The following is a 19,501-nucleotide window of genomic DNA, read 5'->3' on the forward strand; positions in this document are numbered from 1 at the left end:
ACCAGGGCCAATGATGCGCAGTGCGCGGCGTTGAACATTATCCAGACGTTGGATGTGGCTGGCTGGCGCGCCCATCCACACAAGTGGGGCATACTCCATCAGGGGCCTCACGAATGCCTTGTAGACAGTCGTTCGGCCAGCTGGCGTTAGAATGTGGGCCGCTCGTTGGAGAAAGCCGAGGCACTGCTGGGCGCGGATGGTCACGGTCCTGAGGTGACTAGCGAAGGACAATTTGGAGTCAAATCGAACACAAAGCAGTGATATGCTGGTTTCCTCCAGTACAAGGGTACCACCAAACAGGATTTGGGGTAGGTCTAGGTCAGTGCGTCGGAGGGTTGCAATTAATAGCCTGTGACTTGGTGGGTTCTAAAGACACTTTCCACCGGCAACCCCACTTATGCAGGCGGTTTGTAGATACCTGCAAGGTGTGTGCAGCGTCCCGAGGGCACTGAGCTGAGGATACTAGACTGTATAGTGTGGTATCGCCCCGCGTAGCCCTCAAGCTTAGCATTGCCATCAAGAACATCGGCAGATTCATTCACGTATATTAAAAACAGCGTAGGGCCCAAAATACTGCACTGGGGCACCCCTGCAGAGATTGGGTAGAGAGAAGAAATCTGCCCGCCAACTAAGCACTGGAGTGAACTGCCGTCAAGATAAGACGATAGCCAGCTATGGAGTTTTTTCTTGCCTGTGCTTCCAGCTTGGCGACACTCCGTTGCACGATTCCGCCAGGATAAGTAGAATTGAGATATGTAAAGCGTTGTTTCTTGCGTTACTCTATATCAACATGGCGCAGACGCCGTGAGTGCCATTCCGTTTGCAGAGTGCATGCTAAACTCCGCTTGGTTTGGCCCTCGGCGGATTCAGTTGACGGCAACTTTTCTCCAGATCATTAGACAGTAACACAGTATGAGGTATGTACCACGCATGTGCAGCCGCGTGAATAGCCTGGGTTTCACTGAACCTGCATTGCGAGTACGTTATAAAATTACACATGCCGGATAAAGGCAAAAAAATCCATTTTGAAAGTGGCAAAAGCACAAACTCCAAAATTGACTCTGAATCACCCGGGAGGCATCAGATTAAGGCAGCGACGTGAAATTCTCTTCACTGAAATGTGACCTAAAGCACAAGCCTGGTACCATAGACCAGTTCCGATAACATCACTGCACTTGCATATGTGTACATCTAGCCTCATTCTTACCGTATTATGGCCGTTGATCCAATTTGTACAACGATACATTGATCAGACAATATGAAATGCACTCAAAACGTGTTTATCCGGGCACTGTCCGTAACTTCGAAATGTCCCTAAATCAGAATCACATACGTTTTGACGGGGAGTGGCCATAGATATGGCATATGTCGTCACTGTTTCCACAAAATTGCCAAAAGAGTAGTAACATTTCCACTGAAACTCAAGCAAAGGGTGTCCGGTAGCCTGAAATGCCTGTAACTTTGGGGTCTGGATAACCGAGGTATTAGTTGACATGTATGTCTGTACACTAATGGCAATCATGCAATGTAAATACCAGACAAGTAGTACCATATCCACCAACTGTTGAATTCCACTCTGAATTGTTTTGCTTTGATCTACAGTTGTGACTGTGTTCTACATTCAAACTCATTGAGAACTTTTTCCTGTACTGTTGTTTCTTGCGTGTGCATCCAGCGTGGCAACACTCCGTTGCACGATGCCGCCAGTATAGGTAAACTCGATGTGTGTCAAGCGCTGCTCGCTGCAGGGGCCGACTGTAAAATCAAGAATGTGGTAAAGCACAGTAACATTGAGTGTTATGAACCAGGATAATCCTGTTCTGTGTTTGCACTGTACAATTAACGTACGATAAATCATGTGTTCCCTGACCTTCACCCGATCGAGTGGAATCCTGTCTTAACTGGAAATGTTCATTTACGGCCTCCTCACGACTATAATGTGTGCAGGCCTTTGCCCCAGGGTGTTGTGTCTATTGTTCTCAAAATCGGTCACACTCCCATTGCTTGGTATATTCTTTAGAGACGCCATCATACCAGAATCTTTCACCTGAGCAGGTCCAGACGAAACAATGATTACTATGATCCATCCATTACACGTATGAAGGGTTAGTATGTCGAAGTACTAAAACTCGGAACGACTTCGGGATGAGTCTACAGGTAGACTTCAGGCGCATGAGCTGCAAACAGAAAAATGTATTTCGAGCTACATGTATATTGTATCTTACATTGCTGCAGACTAGGTCAGCGCAGGCTCCATCCTCGTGAATAGTAGGCTGTGCATACAGAACCTTGAGCATTCCAGGTGTGAATACAGGATTTCCATACAAGAACCCTCACGTAGGGTTTAGGTGCACTAGCTGCACAAACTGGTTTCGGGAGCAAAGAACAGAAGCATGAAAGCTAAGACTTCTGCATGCCTTCCTCCTCCTTTTATTTCTTGCGCCACTTTATATCAATATGTTGGACACGACGTGAGTGCCCTTCAATTTGCAGAGTCCATGCTAAACTCCGCTTGGTTTGGCCCTTGGCGGATTCCGTTGACGGCAGCTTTTTTCCCGATCATAAGACAGTAACACCGTATGAGGTATGTACTACGAATGTGCAGCCGCGTGAATAGGCTGGGTTTCACTGAACCTGCATTAGGAGTACGATATCAAATTATACATGGAAGATAAAAGGCAAAAAAATAAATTTTGAAAGTGTCAGAAGCACAAACCCCAAAATTGCCGCTGAATCACCCGGGAGAGCTCAGATTAAGGCAGCGACGAACAATTCTCTTCACTGAAATGCGACTTAAAGCGCAAAACTGGTACCATGGACCAGTTCCGATCACATCACTGCACTTGCATATGTGTACGTCTAGCCGCATTCGTACCGCATCATGGGCGTTGATCCAATTTGTACAACGACACAATGATCCGACAATATGAAATACACTCATAACTTGTTTATCCGGGCACTGCCCGTAATTTCGAAATGTCCGTTACTCCGAATCACATACATTTTAACGGGGTATGGCCATTGATATGGCATATGACGTCACTATTTCCACAAAATTGCCAAAAGAGTAGTAACATTTCCACTTAAACTCACCCAAAGGGTGCCCGGTAGCCTGAAATGCCCGTAACTTTGGGGTCTGGATAACCGAGGTATAAGTGTACATGTATATCTGTACACTAATGGCAATCATGCAATGTAAATACCAGACAAGTAGTACCATATCCACCAACTGTTGAATTCCACTCTGAATTGTTTTGCTTTAGTCTACAGTTGTGATTGTGATCTACAATCAAACTCATTGAGAACTTTTTCCTGTACTGTTGTTTCTTGCCTGTGCTACCAGTGGGGCGATACTCCGTTGCACGATGCCGCAAATAGTGGTAAACTTGATGTGTCTCAAGCGCTGCTCGCTGCAGGGGTGGACTGCAACATCAAGAATGTGGTAAAGCACAGTGACATTGAGTGTCGTGAACCAGGATGATCCTGTTCTGTGTTTGCACTGTACAATTAACGTGCAAACAATCATCTGTTCCTTGACCTTTATCCGAGTGGAATCCTGTCCTAACCCGAAAATTCTCATGTACTGCCTCCTCACCCCATCAATGTGTGCAAGTCTTTGCCCCAGGGTGTTGTGTCTATTGTTATCAAAATCGGTCACGCTCCCATTGCTTGGTATAGTGTAGAGAGACGCCATCATGCCAGAATCTTTCACCTCAGCAGGTCCAGACAGAACAATAATTATTATGTTCCATCCATTACACGTATGAGGGGCTAGTATGTCGAAGTACAAAAACTCGGAACGACTGCAGGAGGAGCTTACAGGAGAACTTCTGGAGCATGAGCTGGAAACAGAAAGGTATTCCGACATGTATTATTGTATCTTACATTGCCACAGGCTAGTGCAGCACAGACTCCATCCTCGTGGATAGTAGCAAGAGTGCATAAACAAGAGTATGCACCTGTGGTTATGGGTCAGTACGCGGCTCTCTGCCTTTATTACGTAACTTACCTTCACCACGCTCTGAAAGTATGCACTCAAACCCAAACAGTGAGCAAGTACAGTTGTGAGTGTTGAAATCCGAACTAATAAAGTGCAAAGCTGGTACCGTGGACCAGTTCCGATTACATCACTACACTTGCATATGTGCATGTCTAGCCGCATTCCTACCACATCCTGGGCATTGATCCAATTTGTATAGCACCACACTGATAAGAAAATGACATACATGTATGTCTGTACACTAATGGCAATCATGCAATGTAAATACTGTCTTGTACATGGAAATCCAGGCTAGAGAATGAGAAGAAATGAACTTCGAATTACGAGTAGAGCAACTCCATCTCACTTCGAAATAAGCGCTCGAAGGACATAGTCACTGTACTGTAAACTGTTCTTCTGTACGAAGACAGAGTTCGAATTATCCAGCGGGTGCACTTTTCGTACTTCGAATTATGCATTCGAATTTAACTTGAAGTGACTTGCAGAAGATCGGTACGACGAAAAAGTTCGAATTACACGGAATGCTAGAATTATACCGTATTCTAATTAGAGGGAGTCTACCTGTACAAGAACTTGGAATGACTTCGGGAGGAGTAGAAAGGAGAACTTCGGGTGCATGATCTGGAAACCGAAAAGCAAAAAGTTGCACAAACTTGTTTCGAGAGCAAAGCACAAAACCAGGGAAGTTAGAGAGCATCTCATAAGTTCGTATTTATTTTGCAAACGTAACGCATTTCGAATAGACTTTACCCCCCCCTACCTCCCCCCTCTATTCGAAAGTCTTATCGCACATTTTCTGTGTTTATCTACTGTACACGTCCATGCGGCCCAATGCTATGGTATGCTTATGTACATGATTGTACATGTACATGTGCATGGATATGAATGTTTTGCTAGAGCGGTCGTGAATGGCATGCAGTAGTACCGCATTTACTGAGTACAAGTACAATCAATGACATGTACACGCACATAAACATAGTTCCTCCACAACAACTGTACTGCTGTAAACGCTGGCCAGGCACATGTACACGGTTTGATCAGGCTGGTGTGACATTTGACACCTCTAAATAGCCTGCATGCATGTTGTGCAAGGGTTAACTGATCTGCAAACACAGGTAGATCTCCACCAAAACACACTCATTTGCTGCAGGGATCTAGCACGGTAGTAGATTGTACAGTTCCAGAAAAATGTGCCAACAGTCTTTTTTCTATTCGAAATGCGAAATGTTTAGAAACAAAATGCGAACTTATGAGATGCTCCCTTAGGACTTCTGCAAGTTGCGTTTCTCATTTTGTTCCTTGCGCTGCTCTATATCAACATATTAGAGACGTTTGAGTATCCGACATGTTGACAGGGTGCATGGGCAACTCTGCTCGGTTTTGGCCCACGGCTGATTCAGTTGACGTGACTTTTCTGGAAATCATAAGTAATACCATACTAGACATGTACTACAAATCTGTGGACGTATGAACTTGGCCAGATTTCACTCTACAGTAAAACCTGGTGTAAGCGACCTCTGCTTTTAGCCACCATCTGCTTTTAACCAGCATTTTTCCATGCATGGACAGTTCTACAAGGAAACTGTACCTGCCTTGCGTGACTAGCGACCGTCTAATAGTGTACCAAATGCCATATTGGACCTGCCCACAGCGACCAAAAAAATGCCAGACCCACCAGGACGCAAACCCAATGAAAATACTGTCTTGGACATGGAAATCCAGTCGAATGACCGGGACCGGCGCTCTAAATGTGTACAGAACGTTGCATGCAGTGCACATGTTTATCCGATATGACCAGTGCACTGCATGTGTGTACCGTAGACTACGCATACCGAATCAAGGCTGCATGGAAAGCGCCCAGGGGCCGCTAGACGTGCAACCGGATTTCCATGTCCACGGCAGTACCAGACAAGTAGTACCATATCAACCAACTGTTGAATTCCACTCTGCATTGTTTTGCTTCCATCCACAATTGTGATTGCGATCTACACTCCATCTATTACACGTATTAGCTGCTAGTGTAGTATCCCTGCTTTACAGTTAACGCATGACTAGTACTTTGCATGACTCTTATAATTACTCTTGTTACTACTTTCGGACAAGTCCTACATCATGTACCTCACAAGTCACATATGATTTGATTACATCAGGAGTACCGCGCTTCTAGAAGATCATAGATTCCATGCATGCTGCTGTAATCACTTCTAGTATCACTTCCTTTTAGTTACTAGTTGGTACAGTCATGACTCATGTACATGTATGTCATGTTGTTCCGGACTATTCCAGACCTTCCACGTCATAATGCCCTATGAGTAATGTTGCTGACTAAATTGCATAATATAGATATCTCATCTTCTAGAACACCTCGCTTAGTCATTATGTTAATGTTACGCAATGCTCACTTCAGCTACCTGTATAGCAATGATGATCTAGGTTTACTTCTCCACTATTCTAGAACTTGTACTAGAAGGATGATTTCGTAATCACTGCAATGGCTTACTAACCTTACTTTCCTACCGCCGCCTGCTTTGCTATACATACTTTGCTTGCCTATAAAAGCTGCTGTCTTTTCTGCCACCATCAGATTAGCTCAGATTAGATTAGAGCTGAGAGCAGAGATCAGAGAGAGAGCAAGTTCACTTTCACTTTGATATAAGATAACCTCCAGGCCGTGCCGGAGTAAGTTCTGATACGTTACTGTAGTTGACTGACTGTGGGTAGTAGCCTCCTAGCCTCGCCGACGCACGTTACATTGGTGGCAGCGGTGGGATTGCCTTAGATCACGCACGTTACATTGATGGCAGCGGTGGTTCAATTTTATAATTGCTAGATTCGAACCCATCTAGTATCTGTACTGCAATGATGGCAGCCGCGCTACAGAATTGATGGCAGCGGTAAATTGTTTTATTGGTGTAACCGGTACCAGCATGGGCCAACCTGATGCGTCAGTCGCCGCTACTCCTTCGCCCGCCATGTCTCCCCCTAGCCCGAAATGATGACGGACAGCGTCTCTACCGATCAAGCTCCATGTCCAACGTAAGCTAATTCTAGGTATGGCATTCTCTTTCCTGTCTTCCTTCAGTCTTCCTATTCTCTTCAGTCTTCCTTTATGCGAGTGAGTGAATCCAGTTTAGTCCGGTAGGCGTCCGATCATGGTGAGCCACGGTCTACCTAGCTAACCTGGGACAATGTGTGTGAGAATGCCCTTGTGTACTCAGTTCGGCTTGGAACTGCGATTTGGCTGGCAGGTTGTGCCAGGGTTGTGCAGCAAGTGAACTGTGGTTTTTCGGTCCTGTTTGGAGGACAATATTCCCTTTTTGACCCCGTGAGATGGTGAGAACCTGGTGTGCTTCTATTTTTGATTTGTTATCAGTTCAGTTCTTCTGTCTACTCTAAAACGTTATCATTTCCGATATTATTTGCCATATTCCGGTTGACGCTCTACAAGTAATACGCTATCTACTATGACGTTCACACCGCCTCCTATGATCTGCTGCTGAGCTCGAGCTACTACTACTACTAGTACTGTCAGTTGTCACCCTTTCGTCCGAATATCAAGCACTCTGTTCAAGATTCAAGAATACATGTACGTGAATGCAAGTTAGTTGTCCAGTCCACCTACTGACGGTGCCTTCTAGTTCTAGTGAGTACTGTTCATCATACATCATCGAACTCTCTGTCAAATCACGAGGGCGTGATTTAGTGTAGGAAGGGAGGGTGTAGTATCCCTGCTTTACAGTTAACGCATGACTAGTACTTTGCATGACTCTTATAATTACTCTTGTTACTACTTTCGGACAAGTCCTACATCATGTACCTCACAAGTCACATATGATTTGATTACATCAGGAGTACCGCGCTTCTAGAAGATCATAGATTCCATGCATGCTGCTGTAATCACTTCTAGTATCACTTCCTTTTAGTTACTAGTTGGTACAGTCATGACTCATGTACATGTATGTCATGTTGTTCCGGACTATTCCAGACCTTCCACGTCATAATGCCCTATGAGTAATGTTGCTGACTAAATTGCATAATATAGATATCTCATCTTCTAGAACACCTCGCTTAGTCATTATGTTAATGTTACGCAATGCTCACTTCAGCTACCTGTATAGCAATGATGATCTAGGTTTACTTCTCCACTATTCTAGAACTTGTACTAGAAGGATGATTTCGTAATCACTGCAATGGCTTACTAACCTTACTTTCCTACCGCCGCCTGCTTTGCTATACATACTTTGCTTGCCTATAAAAGCTGCTGTCTTTTCTGCCACCATCAGATTAGCTCAGATTAGATTAGAGCTGAGAGCAGAGATCAGAGAGAGAGCAAGTTCACTTTCACTTTGATATAAGATAACCTCCAGGCCGTGCCGGAGTAAGTTCTGATACGTTACTGTAGTTGACTGACTGTGGGTAGTAGCCTCCTAGCCTCGCCGACGCACGTTACACTAGTATGTCGAAGTACAGGTAGACTCCCTCTAATTCGAACCTCAAATTGCCAGGCACTAAATTCGAATTATCCGGAACTTCTAATTATCCCAAATGCAGTCCCATGTACTGATATGTATGTCAAAATGCTCGAAATTGCGTGCTGATTATTTTTGCACATTTTATTTGCAACAACGAAACATAGGTGGTCATGAACAACGAAATCAGGTCATTTCATCAAAACACTGGATCGACATGAAGTCATTGGACATTATTTTCATCTCCTGCGAAGTTTTAGTGACGCAGTTTTCAATCGCTGCCGTTGTCCTGAAACGATTTCAATGCAAAAGAAGAGCACTGCCTTCTCTGCGTCATGAAAGCCCGTCGGAGAGCAGCACGTCGTTCTGACGAACAGAAGTGGAGCATAGGCATAGACAATGTTTACGACTTCCAGTTGTAGTTCAGTCCTAAACTTCTTTGCGCATGAGCTGGCGCGGCATGACAAGCCATTGAGATCCGCGAAGAGAGCCAACCACCTGGAAGAAGTCGTCTTCAATCAAATCTTTGCACTTTGCCTCGCACAGGCTTGGATCAAATTTCGAGAGAAGGTCGGTTTCTTCAACGCTATTGTCGATCCTGGAGCGGACCAGGGATCAATTTCTGAGTTACTCTTGGCTAGAGAAGGAGAAAAAATGAACTTCGAATTACGAGTAGAGCAACTCCATCTCACTTCGAAATAAGCGCTCGAAGGACATAGTCACTGTACTGTAAACTGCTCTTCTGTACGAAGGCAGAGTTCGAATTATCCAGCGGGTGCACTTTTCGTACTTCGAATTATGCATTCGAATTTAACTTGAAGTGACTTGCAGAAGATCGGTACGACGAAAAAGTTCAAATTACATGGAATGTTCGAATTATTCCGTATTCGAATTAGAGGGAGTCTACCTGTACAAGAACTTGGAATGACTTCGGGAGGAGTAGAAACAAGAACTTCGGGTGCATGATCCGGAAACCAAAAAGCAAAAAGTTGCACAAACTTGTTTCGAGAGCAAAGCACAAAAGCAGGGAAGTTAAGACTTCTGCAAGTTGGGTTACTCATTTTTAGGGCTGAAACGATTATACCGATTACTCGGTATTTACTCGTTAGAAAAGCTACCGAGCGAGCATTTTTACTCGCTATCGGCTTATCGGCTTGAAATGAGTACATATTTGGATGATAAGTGTGTAAATATTACTACTATTCGTCCACCGGCGGCTCGCGTGTGGGGCCCTTCTGCAGTGATGTACAGTCTAGTCAGTCAGTGCAGTCATGCTAGTTGACTTGGTACGGTGCACTGCGGAACTACTTGCGCGGTCTACAATATCTACTCGGGTCAATACGGCCAGTCACACTCACAGACTGTCACTGTGAGTGTGACTGGCCGTGAACCATGTGAACTGAACTGCACTTGTAGACATTCTACGGTGCACTGCGGAACGACGAGCACAGACGAAATACTAGTTGCACAAGGTGATGAGGTGCAGATTGACGGAATTACCTTCTATCTGACACTTGTAGTTTTCCTTTTACTTGTAGTTCGTCTTCTCTCTGACACTCGTAGTTATATTGTAGGTAGGTATCGTCTGACTGCCATGGCGTTTTCCAGGCAAGCAAGGTCTGGTGTGGACGTATTTTAATCGCGGTGTGGAGAGGCACACATGTAAACTTTGTAAAAAGACTTACTCTCGACAGAGCGGAACCAGCAACCTGTTCGCTCATCTGAAATCGGCTCACCCTTCAAAGTTCCAATTGGTTCACTCCTCGGGTGCGACTACTGAGTCAGATGTTAGTAATGCGTCATCGGTGGCAGCGGAGAAGCGCAGCAGCAGCAGCAGCTTGTCGAGTTGGGTTGTGAACTCGGCAACTTCCACCAGTCGTCCCTGTTCGTCCGTTCGCTCCGAGGAGCCCGCCGACTTGTTTTTTGATTGGATTGTGGACTCCACCAGACCACTGTCCATCGCTGGCGATCGTGGGTTTGTTGCTCTGATGAAGTTTGTGGAGCCTGCCTTCCCATTCCCGTCGCGAACTCATTTCAGTTCGCTGCTGCGCAAGCGCCATGAAATAGGGATCGCTGACCTGAAAAAGCTGTTGAAGAACGAGGGAGTGTGTGGCATAGCCCTCACCACCGATGGATGGACTTCTATGGCGACGCAGAGCTATGTCACATACACTGCACATTTTATTGACAGAGATTGGTCTCTGGTGAGCTGTGTCCTGCAGACTAACCAATTCCACGGCAGCCATACCAGTGTACAGCTGGCTGCACATCTGCTATCCGTTGTGGATGCTTTCGGCATTCCACGCCAACAAGTGAGCTGTGTGACTCACGATGAGGCCCAAAACATGGTTGCCACTGCAGCTATTTTGCGTGATGACGATATCGACAACCAGGTCTGCATGGCCCACATGCTGCAGACCGTCATCAGGGACGTCATCGGGCTCAGGCTCAGGCTCAAGCAGTTGCAGCTCGACAGCGCCAAGCAGCCACTAACCATAGTCCAGGACGTGCCTACAAGGTGGAATTCCACCTTCTTCATGTTGAGCCGCCACCTACAGCTAAGGACAGCATTGACGGTTGTGCTGTCGGACAGCAGCTGCACTCCAAAGAAGGAACACCGTGACCTTCATCTGAAGGACCAGCAATGGGCCGCAGCTGAACACCTGGTCACAATTCTGAAGCCGTTTGAGCTTGCAATCGTACGTCACGTTCTCAATAATGCTCCCCATCACCACAAAGCTGGCAACACGGCTTCAAATTTTGGTTGGCGAAACAGACTCCACCATGGCACGGTCGTTCGCGTTGAATCTACTTTCACGGCTGAAGGTGAAGTTCCGCCACGACAATTTGGATGTCCGGAGTCCGGGGGTCCTGGCTAGCGCCTTGGATCCTCGGTTCCGGAACCTGAACTTCTTGGAGGTTGAACAGCGCATCCAAGTGCAGAAAGATCTTGCTGAACTGGCCAGCGAGAAGCTGCCCACATGCCCGGCTTCTAGCGTTACTGAGCCAGCTGCGAAGAAGCCCTGTTTGAGCAGCCTTGCTCAACTGATGAGCACCACAGCGAACGTCGACGATGGGCATGACGAGCCAGTTGATAACCTGGAAAAGGCTGAGCGACAGCTTGCTGTGTTCTTTACCGAGGAGCCAACAGGCATGGAGACTGATGTACTTGCCTGGTGGAAAGTGCACAGCGACTGCTTTGCGCTGTTGGCGCCCGTGGCCAGGAAATTCTTGGCCATTCCTGGCTCGTCTGTGCCATTCGAATCCGTTTTGTCTGCTGCTGGTGCCATCGTTACGAAAACCCGCAGCTCCCTCCACCCTTCGAATGTTGACGCATTGATCTTTCTGAGGAAGAACGTGATTCTCCCCAGCTTGCACCGCTCCACACGTTTGCTGTCGGCAGCTGAGGAAGTCGCTGCTGACCTGACTGAGGCATCCGCAGAGGAGTTTGCTGCAGAGCCTGCATTGCCATCAGTGTAACTGCTGCAGTTTTCGAAGTGTGTGTGTGTGTGAGTGTGTGTGTGTGTGTGTGTGTGTCTGTATGTAGTGTGTGTGTCTGTGTGTGTGCATGCCTGTATTGAATTGCGTACTTTGAAGTTATTTGTGGCAGCTCAAATTAGAAAGGATAGTAAAATATCTCTGTTGCAATCAACATATCACCAAGAGTAGATAAACAAGAGTGTGCAACTCCGGATCTCTTCTGCACAATCTGCAGATGCCCCCGCCCACGGCGGAATTTTTTGTTGACGTCACCTTTTTTCAGGGAAACGCGGACTTTGCCGCAGAGCAGTGTGAGAGCACGTGCTGGGCACCGACCTTGTAGTGCAAAGCCCCGCCAAGTGCACGAGGGAAACCTCTCCGAAAGGCTCGCAGCGCGTGCGTCGTCGAAAAGATTACGTCAACAAACAATTCCGCCGTGGGCCAACCCATCCGCGAGTTGCACACTCTTGTTTATCTACTCTTGATATCACCTATAATGACATAATTATTACTTTATTGGAATTTGAAAAATTAATTCAAGTAACCATGACAATATTACATGTATTACGTGCGTGGAAATATGTCGCTAAGCCGATCGTTATGATATCAGCTGAGCCACTAAGGAAATATCACGATCGTTTCAGCCCTACTCATTTTGTTCCTTGCGCCGCTCTATATCAACATATCAGAGACGTTATGAGTCTCCGACATGTTGACAGGGTGCATGGGCAACTCTGCTCGGTTTTGGCCCACGGCTGATTCAGTTGACGTGACTTTTCTGGAAATCATAAGTAATACCATACAAGACATGTACTACAAATCTGTGGACGTATGAACTTGGCCAGATTTCACTCTACAGTAAAACCTGGTGTAAGCGACCTCTGCTTTTAGCCACCATCTGCTTTTAACCAGCATTTTTCCATGCATGGACAGTTCTACAAGGAAACTGCACCTGCCTTGCGTGACCAGCGACCGTCTTTTAGTGTACCAAATGCCATATAGGACCTGCACACAGCGACCAAAAAAATGCCAGACCCATCAAGACGCAAACCCGGGACCTTGCTTGTCATGAGCAATGCTCTAAACATCTCTTGAAACTAGTTGCCATTTCTCACTTCCCTCCTGTGCGTTTGCTGCTTATCGTGTTCTTGTTTGTATTCGATTTGTTTTGTCCATTTTCTTTAACGTATTTTTGGGAACACAGCCCCATGCTGTGTGAACAGTCGTGTTGAGAGAAAAATGCTCTAAATATGTAAGCTATGGGACCAGGTCGAACCCAGAAGGTGCTGACAAGTGTTTCACTCCAAATGCGGCTCACAACACATGCCACACATGCTGATGGCGCTTGGGTCTTTTTCCTCTCCCGGGGGACAAACCACGGTCAGTTTTCTGGAATGTACTACGAGAGGTGAAAGGAAGTGTTTTGTGAGCCTTGCTCATGAAAAACAATGTCCCAGATTTGAGCCCTGGTGGGTCTGGCATTTTTATCTCCTTTCAGGCAGTTCACTTCCCTGTCTGATCCTTTGAAATCCCTTTCAGTGCCAGGCCAGATGCACGCGGTTTGCCGGGCCATTTTCTTGTAATTATTCGTATCAACTCAAACCGACTTGTTGTCCTGCGCTGGCGTAGCTTGTGCTGCTGCGCCCTGCTCAAACTCGACATCGACACCTCACTATCGCAGCTCCAGTCATCACTGTCCGAGTCCATGATGGACTGGAGCACCTCTTCAGCCGACAATCCAATTTGTACAACGACACAGTGATCCCACAATATGAAATACACTTATAACTTGTTTATCCGGGCACTACCCGTAACTTCGAAATGTCCGTAAGTCCGAATCACATACATTTTGACGGGGAATGGCCATAAATATGGCATATGAGCCGTCAGATGCGAAAAGGGTGCTTATGGCATATTTTGGTCAAATTGAGATAAGGACTCAAGCAAACTCTATAGGCTTTTATGCTTCACCTCCAAAAAACCGGACTCAAAAATTCAAACCCATCATGAAGATATCATCAATTTAGGTCAGGAGACAAAAGAATTTCGTTCAGAATCAGAATGGAGCTCGTGAGAACTGCGCCACAAAAAAAGGCAGTTTCTTTTGTATGTAAATCCGCCGTGCTTTGGAGTTTCAGGCCGGTTGAAGTATCTACGAAAAGCTGGGAATCTCAGCAGTGCGCTAGTGTACATACCAGCGCCGGGCCGGGGATGCACACTCACACTCATCCATATCCCGCAACGATCGAAAAAATGACGTCACATCAAGATTCACTCATGCATGTGACAGGTACTTGACAGCCTGTCACTCTGACGCACTTTACTCTATTTGCTCCCTGATGCCATAAGCACCCTTTTCGCATCTGACGGCTCATATGTCGTCACTATTTCCACAAAAAGTGCCAAAAGAGTAGTAACATTTCCACTAACACTCAACCAAAGGGTGTCCGGTAGCCTGAAATGCCCGTAGCTTCGGAGTCTGGATAACCGAGGTATAAGTGTACATGTATGTCTGTACACTAATGGCAATCATGCAATGTAAATACCAGACAAGTAGAACCATATCCACCGACTTTTGAATTCCACTCTGAATTGTTTTGCATTGATGTGACTGTGTTCTACAATCAAACCCATTGAGAACTTTTTCCTGTACTGTTGTTTCTTGTGTGTGCATCCAGCGTGGCGACACTCCGTTGCACGTTGCCGTCAGGAGAGGTGACCTCGAGGTGTGTCAAGCGCCGATCGCTGGAGGGGCCGACTGTAACATCAAGGATGGGGTAAAGCACAGTTACATTGATTGTTATGAACCAGGATAATCCTGTTCCGTGTTTAACCGGATATGTTCATTTACGGCCTCCTCATGACTATAATGTATGCAGGTCTTTGCCCCAGGGTGTTGTGTCTTTTGTTCTCAAAGTCGGGCAAGCTCCCATTGCTTGGTATATTCTTGAGAGACGCCAGCATACCAGAATCTTTCACCTGACGTGAGTGCCCTTAAATTTGCAGAGTGCATGCTAATCCGCTTGGTTTGGCCCTCGGCGGATTCAGTTGACGGCAGCTTTTTTCCCGATCATAAGACAGTAACATCGTATGAGGTATATACTACGAATGTGCAGCCGCGTCAATAGGCTGGGTTTCGCTGAACCTGCATAAGGAGCACGATATCAAATTATACTTGGAGGATAAAAGGCCAAAAAATCCTTTTTGAAAGTGTCAGAAGCACAAACTCAAAAATTGCCGCTGAATCACCCGGTAGGGATCAGATTAAGGCAGCGATACAATTCTCTTCACTGAAATGCGACTTAAAGCGCAAAACTGGTACCAGGGACCAGTTCCGATCACATCACTGCACTTGCATATGTGTACGTCTAGCCGCATTCGTACTGCATCATGGGCGTTGATCCAATTTGTACGACAAAATGATCCGACAATATGAAATACACTCATAACTTGTTTATCCGGGCACTGCCCGTAACTTTGAAATGTCCATAACTCCCAATCATATACATTTTGACGGGGAATGGCCATAGATAATATGGCGTATGTCGTCACGTTTTCCAGAAATATTGCCAAAAGAGTAGTAACATTTCCACTAGCCTGAAATGCCCGTAACTTTGGGGTCTGGATAACCGAGGTATAAGTGTACATGTATGTCTGTACACTAATGGCAATCATGCAATGTAAATACCAGACAAGTAGTACCATATCCACCAACTGTTGAATTCCACTCCGAATTGTTTCGCTTTGATCTACAGTTGTGACTGTGTTCTACAATCAAACCCATTGAGAACTTTTTCCTGTACTGTTGTTTCTTGCGTGTCCTTCCAGCGTGGCGACACTCCGTTGCACGATGCCGCCAGGAGAGGTAACCTAGAGGTGTGTCAAGCACTGATCGCTGGAGGGGCCGAGTGTAACATCAAGAATGAGGTAAAGCACAGTAACATTGAGTGTTACGAACCAGAATAATCCTTTTCTGTGTTTGCACTGTACAATTAACGTACGATAAATCATGTGTTCCCTGACCTTCACCCGATCGAGTTGAATCCTGTCTTAACCCTTTGGTGTCCATAGATTTTTTGCTTCCTCGGAATTTGTGGCAGTGACGAAAATGCGCACTCAATTTCAAACATAACTTTGGTTCTACTTCACCGATTTTGAAGATCTTGGGCTCGTTAGAAAGCTCTTGATAAGAGAAATACAATGAGCCTAAATTCGCCAAGAGCAATACTCATTGTCCGGCACAACGCGCTCAAAACGCGAGTCCAGCTCCAGATCTGAGACGAAATCGGTCTCCTGTAGCCATTTCACTGAATCTAGCTCGGAACTGTTCAAATTTTTTCGAGTGGAAGCTTACCTTGCCGTGACTTCGCGCCGCGCCTGTCCTGGCACGTGCCGCCTGTCATGAAGCTGGGAAAATCCTTTTTGCACGCACTGCTGACTCGCAGCACGCAGCGCAGAAAATTCAAATGTTCGATCGCTCGCCGCTCACTGCAACTTCATCGGAGAGACTTCGGACCTGTTTGAGGCGATAGCTGAGAGTTTTCTCTACCACCTAGTCCCTTCGAGTGTTGAATTTGGTCAAGATTTGGCCGAGAACCGAAAGTTTGACTGCACCCACATGAGTACAAAATGCCCAGGGTTCGAAATCAAACCATGGACTCCAAAGGGGTTTTGTTGTTTGTTTGTTTGTTTATTTAGAGTCGAAGACCAAACAGGCAAATTTGCCTACTTACATGATATCGACTAAAAAGGAGAATAAATTATAAAAGGCCAATGAAGGTAATGACACTGAGTAGAGTGGGTAGTAAAGTATTACATTGTAAAAGCCAGTTAGGCCAGTAAAGGAAATAATAATACAGCGGGCAGTGGCATTACTGAAAAGCAGCATGTGCTGGGAGGGATCGCATGAATCGGTGGTACTGTGGGATTTTCCTGATGTCGGGCTGGAGCCTGTTCCACAGTGATACACATTGGAATGAGGCAGAATGTGTGCCAGCGGATGTCTTAGTGACTGGAAATTTAAGTGCTCGATTTCCCTTACTACGTGTAGCACGGCCGGCATTAAGAGGACTGAACATATCGGTAAGCAATGTGCTGCATTTACCCTGAAGGCAGCGCCAAGTGTAGCCAAGAAGCTTGTGGCAGTACATAACTTCTAGCGAGTGCAATCGCAGTTGGCAATACAGCGGCGCAGATGGGGATGCAAATGGAGCGTTGTAAACACAGCGGACTGCGCACTTGAGTAGCCGCTCTAGGCGCTCGAGCTGATGTGAGGTGAGGCCAGCAGAGAAACAGTTGCTAGCATACAGGAAGTCAGGAAGGATCAGGGACTTCAGGTACGTGATGCGGCACGGGAGGGGCATGCAGCGCCTGTTTCTAAACAGGACAGCTATTTTACAGGCAGCTTGCTTGGCGATCTGGTTGACCATTGTGGTCCACTTGAGATCTTGGTCCATGTGGACACCAAGATACTTTGCGGATTCTACTTGTGCCAGTTGAACTCCAGAGCACATAACGCTGACACGAGGATTCACAGAACGATGGGCAGAGATGAACAAAATCTGTGTTTTACTCTCGTTTAGTACCAGGTTCCTGCTGGCAAGCCATCTGGCCAGGTGTGGAACTGCAGAAGACATACTGCGTTCCAGATGATGTTTGTCCCTCCTACTAATATAGAGCATGATGTCATCTGCGAACTGAACTGTCCGCACACCACACGGTTGCACTTCAGCTGCCACACCACGGACATAGAGGACAAACAGCAGAGGACCAAGTACGGAACCCTGGGGCACACCACTGCTGGGCTGGAATACCTTGCTGTGCTGGTTCCCAATGACAACTCTTTGCTGCCGGTCACTTAAGTAGTCTGCCAGCCAATTCAGCGCACTTCCACCAACACCAATACTGAAGAGGTCGCGGATGAGGGTGCCATGTTGAACCTTGTCGAATGCCTTCGACATGTCAACAAAGGCGGCGCAAGTTGAGAGTCCGGAGTCTTTGGCATTGGCAAAGGCCTCTGATGCCATCACAACAGCATCCTCTGTTGAGTGCTGTTTCCGGAATCCGAACTGGCAATCTGGGTAGAAGCTGTGGGTGGTCAAGAATTCAGTGAGTTGCGAATGTACGATGCGCTCAAGGATCTTTGAGATAATAGGCAACAGAGAAACAGGCCTGAAATTGGTGGCCTTAGTAGGGTCGCCGCTCTTGTACACAGGGGTGATATTTGCAAGTTTCATGGATAGTGGAAATCTCCCTTCGGAAAGTGACTTGTTGAAGATGAGAGTTACTGATGGAGCTAAGAGGTCAGAGCATGCTGCTAGTACAAGAGCAGGTACGCCATCACTGCCCGTTGACTTTGTCGTATCTACACTGCTGAGCAACTTGCGTACACATGCGATGGATACTGGCTTGAAGCAGCAGAGATCAGTACTTGCATGCGGACCAGAGGGGATGGACAGCACCTTTGGGCGAGTCGCATCATTACCAGCAATTATATGACATCCCACAGAGTCCGAAATTCCGTAAAATATTTGCGCATTTACTGCAGAGATTGATCTTGGAAGGAAGAAAATTGCTCTGAACTATGGCCATAATCGAAATGTAATGCATCAAACTAGTGAATCACGCCAACAAGACAAACAGTTACACAACGAAAAAAACGAAAGTGAAAAACATTGAACAACCGATGCGATCTCAACTCCTAAGAATCATGATTTTCTTCTCCACTGAAAAGTATCTGTTACCTTGGTGATCTTGAGGAAATAGCAAGAATTGACCTTCTTCATGGTCATTTCTGAAGCTTCCTCCAAATATTGTCAGCCAACAAACCACAGCATTGTCACCTGGCTAGTCTGATCTCTGTCCTCAAGAAGGACCAGTTCCAAAAGATTGCAGGTCCAGTGCGCTTTCTAACTTCAAAGATCTAGGAAATCGCCTCATTCTGCACATTTCAAGCAGCTTCTCAATTGTTTCTGGCTTGACATTGAACAGCAAGAAGATGAAAAGCACTTCTTTCTCAGTTTTTTCGAGTGAACTACCTCTCCAACCGCGTGGCTTTCTCTGAAGGCCATTTTGTAGGGGCTTTCCCATGGCCATGGCCATGAGCTGGATGCATGCGATGTACTGACATGAAATGATGCATGCATGCTGTCATGTACATGTACAAGGACGTAGACTACTCAGTGACTACAGTCACTACTCTGTAGTCTAATGAATGTAGAGTGACTGAGTCAGGGAGTCGAATTTTATGACTTCCTGTTGACAAATAGCAACTTGTTTGGTGTAAATTTCGTTTAGAGTGGCTAACAGCTTGCCCAGCTTGATATTTGGTTTCATTCTGCAGCCCACTGGTTTGAGAATACAGTGTTTTTTTGCGGCTTCTTCAACGGATATTGTGTACCATCATCAAGGTGGTTACCTGTTTGTGATGCAGCTTCAACTAAAAGTACAACAACAAAAGCAACAGCCTACATTCAACAGCCACAGCCCATGACAACCAGAACAACAACAACGACTACAACAACAACAACAATAACACCAATTCTCGTTCCTC

At 46.1% G+C, this 19,501-nt stretch overlaps 1 protein-coding gene across 1 annotated transcript in view; it reads left to right on the forward strand.

Moving 5' to 3' along the window:
• The first annotated feature begins 912 nt into the window (after positions 1-912).
• The window catches only part of LOC135829267 (ankyrin repeat, PH and SEC7 domain containing protein secG-like), a 41,749-nt gene continuing 23,160 nt past the window's right edge, over positions 913-19,501 (forward strand). The window contains exons 1-5 of the mRNA XM_065341670.1: positions 913-978; positions 1,676-1,774; positions 3,344-3,442; positions 14,628-14,726; positions 15,778-15,876. Coding sequence (XP_065197742.1) covers positions 913-978; positions 1,676-1,774; positions 3,344-3,442; positions 14,628-14,726; positions 15,778-15,876 — 462 coding nt within the window. The remainder of the gene's footprint in view (positions 979-1,675; positions 1,775-3,343; positions 3,443-14,627; positions 14,727-15,777; positions 15,877-19,501) is intronic.

Source organism: Sycon ciliatum, chromosome 13 (genome assembly GCF_964019385.1).
Source record: "Sycon ciliatum chromosome 13, ocSycCili1.1, whole genome shotgun sequence".
Lineage (NCBI taxonomy): Eukaryota > Metazoa > Porifera > Calcarea > Leucosolenida > Sycettidae > Sycon > Sycon ciliatum.